General features: G+C 35.4%; 2 protein-coding genes across 7 annotated transcripts; one reads left to right on the top strand and one right to left on the bottom strand.

The window, feature by feature from the left end:
• The first annotated feature begins 229 nt into the window (after nucleotides 1-229).
• Nucleotides 230-4,025, top strand: RAD51D (DNA repair RAD51-like protein). Of its 6 annotated transcripts, none has more exons than XR_016523907.1 (10): nucleotides 230-379; nucleotides 456-535; nucleotides 618-736; nucleotides 798-879; nucleotides 1,102-1,236; nucleotides 2,026-2,139; nucleotides 2,227-2,317; nucleotides 2,741-2,811; nucleotides 3,041-3,214; nucleotides 3,783-4,025. XR_016523907.1 is itself a non-coding variant. In XM_039045830.2 (10 exons), the coding sequence occupies exons 1-10, from the start codon at nucleotides 292-294 to the stop codon at nucleotides 3,819-3,821; spliced, it is 969 nt and encodes a 322-aa protein (XP_038901758.1). In that variant the 5' UTR covers nucleotides 230-291; the 3' UTR covers nucleotides 3,822-4,025. The 6 variants fall into 6 exon arrangements, 4 of the variants coding, with proteins under 4 accessions (XP_038901758.1, XP_038901757.1, XP_090162079.1 ...); XR_016523906.1 differs by having other exon boundaries at nucleotides 2,227-2,326; XM_039045830.2 differs by having other exon boundaries at nucleotides 3,065-3,214.
• A 1,406-nt stretch (nucleotides 4,026-5,431) lies between these two features.
• Nucleotides 5,432-7,270, bottom strand: LOC120088549 (uncharacterized). Its single transcript, XM_039045939.2, has 3 exons — nucleotides 6,635-7,270; nucleotides 6,460-6,535; nucleotides 5,432-5,899 (listed from the first exon to the last, which is right to left on the bottom strand). Exons 1-3 carry the CDS (start codon nucleotides 7,106-7,108, stop codon nucleotides 5,715-5,717), a joined length of 735 nt encoding a protein of 244 aa, XP_038901867.1. The 5' UTR covers nucleotides 7,109-7,270; the 3' UTR covers nucleotides 5,432-5,714.
• Nucleotides 7,271-7,359: the final 89 nt, after the last annotated feature.

Here is a 7,359-nt window from a genome sequence, read left to right as displayed (position 1 = left end):
CGAAAAGATGGTACTACTCGATTATTTACCCCAATTTTAAAAAGTCTATGGCCAAATTGCCCGTAAGGATATAAAAGTATTTTAACCTTCCATCATCTTCATAGTAAAAAAAAAAAAAACACACACACGCGTAATTTTTTAAAGGGTCAATTTTAATTTCCGTAAAATGTAATGGCACATTTTTTTTTAATTTTTTTTTATCAAATTTCGAAAGTTAAAAACGACGTAGTTTTGCCATGAACTGATTCGAATGAAACGCAGCCCTAAAATCTTCGGAGCGCGAAAAAGAAAATGGCGCCATTGAAGTCTCTGGAGCAGGTCTGCCCACTCATTGACTCTAATTTCCAGACCTTTTGTGCTTCACACGGCATTTTCACTGGTACTTTCTTCTTCTTCTTCCCATTTGATTTTGATTCAGTTTCACTGTAACCCCATCATTTTGATTTTGCTGCCAGTGGAGGATTTCCTCATCCATGATCTATACGCTTTAGCTGCTTTTGCAGAGCAACAGCCTGCATCAGAGAAATTGAAGCAGGTGAAAATCTTCCTTACAGTTTCCATTCTCTTATTTACCATTCACTGTACTCAACTTCCCATATCTTGTATGAGTGTAACAGGGGATTACCCAAATCCTTTCAATAATTGATGCTGCTGAGCGACAGCCATGGATGAACGGTTTGGAGCTTTTGGAGGATGCTCGAGAAAACAAGCATATTCTGTCAACTGGCTTTGAAGGGTATTTTCATGAACTTTGAGGCTCAATTACTCACCCGTTTACTTAATGAAGTTTATGACAGGATTGATGTTTTGCTTGGAGGTGGGCTACGCGAGGGACAGTTGACTGAAATTGTTGGGCCATCGTCTTCTGGTAAAACTCAGGTAGCTAGTTGGGCCTATTTTGGCTGTGATGATTTTTGCCTTTGAAGGTGATTGCTATGATTCTACTTGAACGCTATTTCCAAAGTTTAATTTAATTATTCAAGCACTGGATTTATGGGTTAGGAACTTGATTTCAATAATTGGTTTTATTTCTCTCGGCCTGTTTAACTTGCCGGTGGTAAACTGTACATGATATGTTTGAAAATTTTAATTTATGGGAAGGTTTGTCTGCGAGCTGCTTCAAATGTGTCAACGAACTACAAGGCTAAGGTTTTCTACTTGGACTCGGGGAATTCCTTTTCACCCCAACGCATCTCAGGCTTTGTTAATTGGAAGCCCGGAACTGCTTTGGATCGGGTAACTAAAATTCGTGTGCCTGTTGGACTTTTTGTTCTTTAAGATTGGAAATAACAGATCTCTTTGAGTTGAAGTTATGTAGTGACCACCACTTCAACTACCAAAATTATAATGGTGATCGGTTACCTTCGGCCATTGTTATATGGAATCTCATAAAATGTCGTCCCAAATTAGCAGTTTAGGGCCGTCAACAAGTCAAGCCATTCAGAGGCAGATGTTCAACAAATTCAGCAACTTAAGAAATACAATCTTGTATATTTGTTTTCTCCTAAATATGATATGATGGTGTACCATTTAAACAGGAGAAGGTTTAGGGATCAAATACTTGCACACTGCACCCTTTTATTTATAACCTCTTCTCATCACGAAGGAAATGATTGTGCAGGCTAGCAATGATCGTTTTTGTTGTAATGGACACAGGTTATAAATAGTAGGGTATGCAAGTATTTGGTCCTTTAACCTTTTCTTTGGTTTAAAAGATATACCATTGTGTTATGAAATTGTTGAAGGCTTAGACAAACAAATATTATACATAATTAATCATTTAGGTTGCCTTATTAGTTAAGTTGCAAACTTGCAAACTTGCTGCCAGCCAGAACAAACTGCTGGTTTGCCAACGATCTGATATTGACATTGAGACATTCTATATAACAATGACGGGAATAAAAAGTTGTCTTCATTTCCCTCTTTTGTGACTTATTCTTATATTCTCTATGTTTTCACCTTCCAATTTGTATTTTGTGAATGCTCCAACTTTATCTGGATCTGTCTCTTGAATCCATTTCATAGACTGAACAGAGCATGCTTCAACAAGTATTGAGCAGTATTTCATGTCACTCTGTGTTCAACATTTTCACAATGTTTGATGCCTTGCATCAGCTGGAATTCAATTTGAGATCCCAGGTTCACATTATCATTATGAATCTTAAGTGGTGAGTTTGACCCGGTGTAATTTTTTAAATGCCAATTAACAAACTAAAACCATATCAGATGTGCAAAGGGCATCAGAGAGTGCAGTTACTGATTGTAGATTCAATTTCTTCGCTTGTTACACCCATCCTTGGTGGAAGTGGTTCACAGGGTATGCAAGGTTGGATGTAAATATATATCCTTTATATATGCACAATTTGTCGACCTCGATTGGAAGTACATGTGCAATTTCTAGCTTCTTCAGAGTTCAGACAATACAAAGATATGGCATATCATTCTGGAAAGAAAGTTTGTGTAACACATACATGTGCTTAGACGAGATATTTCTGAAGGTTTATTTATGACATTGATAATTGTTGGCATATACCAAGTGACTCGAACTTGGACATTAGTTTTCTTTGTTTGCTTGGGTTGTCATTTCAGATTTCATTACACTTTTATGTTCAATTCTATGGTTTTAAAAAGATAGTTATTAATTAAATGTTGAAGTAGATGCATTAATCTGTAAGAACTTCATGTCTTAGTCTTCTGTACACAATAGAAATAAAGATTCATACTTGATGAGTATATACAGGACATGCTTTGATGATATCTGCTGGAACACTACTGAAGAAAATAGCTCATGAACATAATATAGCAGTACTGGTAATTTCTTACTTGAAGGTTCTTCAATTACATATATGGCTTTTTTCAACAGTAACTGTTTCTTAACCCTTTTTGATCTTAGTAATTTGTCCTAAACTTCTGCTCTCTCTTCTCATCACTTGATTCCTTGTCTCTTGGTGTATAGAACAACCACCCCCCCTAATCATTATGATGCTTTTAATTCTAACTAATAAAAAATGAATTAAATGGACTTTTTGTTGACTTCCAGTAACTTGTAATTGTAATGCCAAAGGTAACAAATCACACTGTGGGTGGAGATAGAGGTACTTCAAAACCTGCCCTAGGCGAGAGTTGGAAGAGTGTTCCACACGTGAGGCTTCAGCTTTCCCGAGATGCAGGAAGCAATGTCTGCCAAGCTTCAATATTAAAACACTCGTCCATGGTATGTTCCTTTATGCACACGCATCATTGAGCACATCTGCAAAGTGTTCTGTTTACATTTTATTTAACGCAAGAAGCTGCTTGTTCTCGTTTTTTAACCAGTTTATCTAAGAAAAGAAATTTTATCTTGTTGGAATGTCTTGAATCTATTATTTGGTGCTTGATGGAGCCTTGCTGTCCGATCGAGTCGGGGTTCAGGGGCAACGCTCCTGAAACCTAAATTGTATATAGATTATATGTAATTTATGATTTTGGGCCTAGGGTTTAGCGATGTGTCATATATAAACCCACTAATCTCATTGGCGCCTCTGTATTTGTATTTTCCAATATTCCCCTCAAATAATAAAATTGCTTCTTTCCCTCCACTTGTGAATGTAGTTAAGACACTGTTAGCAAACCACATAAATCTCTGTGTCATTCTTTACTATTTACGTTTTCTCTGCTTGTCGATTTTGTTTTTGTCATAACACATCTTGTTTGGTAACTATTTGATAAGCTTATCATAGAATTAGAATCTGGACAACTTGCTTAATTTCGTTATGCCAATTGCATTTTGTTTGCTGTCTCAGGCATCTGGTACGAATGCAAAATTTGTAATTTATGAATGAGAAGAAGGAACTCCTCGTAGGTTGAACTATAAAATGGCAACCTCAATTTTTGATTCTTTAGTGGAGTGTGAAGGTCAGTACATGGACTGCAACGTTACTAGCTTTTGCTGGTTGCTTTATCTGTAAACTATCTTGATGAGTAGGAGACTTCTGTAGACAATGATGATGAATCTAAATATTAATTTGCAATTTGGTTCTTGCTTATTTCTAGTTGCTACAGAGGGGAAAAGGGTATTCATTTCGGATGGTGGGCTGAACCAAATGACCATATTTCTCAAATCAAACCAATATAGAATCTAAAAAGTAGACACTGTTTTTAGCTTCTTCTATCTTCTTTTTTCCTTCTTTAGTGCTGCCTTAGGTTATGAAATCAAAGATACCAAAGCTATGAAAATTTTCATAAGAAGAAAGAGATGTGTAAGATTAAATAAAACTCTTGTCGCCTCTGTGTGGAAGATTATGATAAATTTTTAAGCGAAGATAGGGTTAGAGAAATCAGAGAGAGGAAGATGACCCACCATTGGAGAAGTTGAAAAAGACTTGGGAGCAAAAGCTCCACCTTGTTGTCCTTGTCTGGTTCACCATGGCTCTTCTTCACAATGATACACTTAAAGTAAAAGAGCACTCTCCAAATATGCTGTTCACATCAGACCCACCTCTCTTCTGAGGGTTATCTTCACTAGGGGTTGGTGGTTGTCTTTGCCCAAAGTTATGTCAAAACCTTTTCTCCTTTATTTTTCTTCCTTTTCTTCGAATTCTTCCCTAGTCCTATGGTTAAAACATCTATGCCTCTTTAAAAGGAAAGTCGATTTGAATCCCACTGTCCACTCATTGGTGATAAAATATTTCGTTGAAAATAGTTTTTGTTATTAGAATTGATAGTTGGAAAATCTATCCAAAAGAACGAGACAAACTAAAAATTTCAATTTTATATTATAGAAAAATGTAATATATTTCTCTGATGTAATCTATTGAAACAAATTAGATAAACTATCGTCGGATTTGAAATTATTAAAAAAATCGAATAGATTCATACTCACGAGTATGTTCATTCTCCTAGTTATTGGTAGAGCTTAATTCGTTAGTAGGTCTTTGTTTTAGTCATTCAAATATGTGGATTTATAGAACGTGTTACGAGGGAGTTGGTTGATGCATCGGACATATTAAAATTGGCTAAAAGATCAAAATTAAAGCAGTTATTCAAACATGGTATCAGAATTATAATATAATTTTTTTTTTCATAAAGTGAAAAGGTTACTGTTTTATTAACCCCATGGTAAAAAGAAGCATTGGATATTTCCAAATAGAGATACTGTGAATGTTGTTAGTTAAGTGGGCAAGACAATCCATCAGACAGGAAAAAGAGAAGTGTTACAAAAGGCAACTTTCTTCCTTTTGAGTGCCCACCCACCACTGCCTACCGCATGCATTTAATTTCTAACTGTTGGAAAGTTTTAATGATGTTTTCTCTTCCACGTTTCAAACTCCATGTCCTCTCCCACTACAAACCTCTGCTCAAACATAATCATGTTCGTAAAAAATTATTACGAACAAGAAACGGTTGAACGTAGATTCAAAAATCTTATAAAAGAATGAACGATCATGATCACATTGTAGATTTCAAACCTGCATCGAAGGATTATTTACTCTAATGCATTGAGATTTGATCTCAAAAACAGTGAGACGAGACGAGACGAGTCTTTTCATTTATTTCCCAAACTAGACCATAGGGAAATGCAAAAGTACTACTACTACAACTCCCTCAGAAAAACAGCAAGATTTACACCCAAAAAAGAAGGAAAATAAAAAACCCCATGGATTCTGCAACCTTTCTGCATAATACAAGTAAACCCCAAATGGGATTTTTGTAGCAAAATATTTGCTTTTCATTAATCAAAATGTTGATGATGATGATGAGGAGGAGGATGATTGTGGAGTTGAAGATGAAGAAGAATTTGGTGATTGCCAAAACTGAGCATACTTCACTTTTGACACACTGGCCAAGACATCAAAAGGGGTTAAATCTCCAATTATGGTCACTTTTTTTGTTGTGAAATCCACACTATATGAGGTCACCCCTGCATGATCATCAACATTATTTTCATAAATTCATACTTCTAATTACTATATATATATATATATATATATATATATCCTTTAAACTATAGTTATATCACTTTAACTAATAAATACATCAATTTAAACCTTAAACTTACACCTTCCATTACGTTCATTTTAAGAAAATCTCATGTGAAACTTATAATTATATCAATTAAATTCCTAAACTTTTATTAATGGATCAATTTAGACTGTTAGTCATAATTTCTTTGAGAATCATTCATATACTAATTATCCATTTTATGAAACCAATATTTGAAGAAATCTATATGCATGTAAGAATTAATACATGTTTGATTTTCAAAAGTGATGACAAAGAAGAATTTAGATCGATTGATTTATGAAAATTTAAGAGTTTAATTAACTCAAATCACAAGTCATAAATTTTCCACCCATTGAAACCTAAAATAAATAAATTAAATTAGCACACTTAGCAAAATAAGTTTTTAATGGATACAAGTGATATTTACTCCAAAAAAAATCAATAACTTTCTAGCTTCGAAATGTGCAAAAACTTCACCTTCCATCTTTGAGATATGCTTTTTCACCTTCTTTTCGCAGCCTTTGCAGTTCAGTGAAACCTTCAGAACCACCACCTATGAAATGAAGATCAATAACAAAAAACTTAGCACTTTTGATTTCAAGAACAGAGAAGAAGGTTTAAAGAAAAAAAAAATTGCTCATTACAAGAGAACCTGATCACGAGAGTGAGTCAAAGAAGATGTTTTTAAAACAGGGGATTCAAGAACAGAGGAAGGAGATTTGAGGCCACGATATTCATGGACAGTCAATGACCGACTCAACGAACAAGATTTCTCTGAACTATTGCTTATTATCTTCCTCTTCTCCGGCATCGGCGCCGGAAAATCCTCGCCAGATACCGCCGGAAACCAGTCAAGGAACGGCGAATCACCCAAAAGATAGCGAGCAGAGGAACCAGAAACAGGGCTCTTCAAATCATCAACATCAGCACAGCTTTTTCTTCGTAAATCATTAAGTTCCTTTCGATTCACAGTGGAACAGCTCGTACTCTTTCTGTGATTCTCAAAATGAAGCTGCCCTTTTCTCCGATCGCCGGAGTGGGCATCTCCGGCAACCGGACGGCGGCCAAAACTTGAACGAACCGCCGTGGAAGCTCTAGATTTGCAAAAAAGGTCTAGTTTTTTCATGTTGTGGATTGAAATGACACTTTCTTAGAATTGTAAGAGGAATTAAATGTTGTGATGAAATGAGAGCAACCAATTTGCTTTTAAGCAAAGAGAGAAAAGGAGGGAGTAAGAAGTAGAAGAAGAAGGGAGGGACCCATGAGAAAGAATTGGTGATAATTACTTAATTTGAAGTTATGTGAGTAATGGGGTCCTTTGAATTTTTTTTTTTTTGGGAGTTTTTTTAATGTAATTATTTTTGTTGGGGGGTGGGT

The sequence above is a fragment of the Benincasa hispida genome, chromosome 10 (genome assembly GCF_027475165.1).
Source record: "Benincasa hispida cultivar pf3 chromosome 10, pf3_genome.v1.1, whole genome shotgun sequence".
Classification (NCBI taxonomy): domain Eukaryota; kingdom Viridiplantae; phylum Streptophyta; class Magnoliopsida; order Cucurbitales; family Cucurbitaceae; genus Benincasa; species Benincasa hispida.
This window is presented reverse-complemented; position numbering and strand designations above follow the sequence as displayed.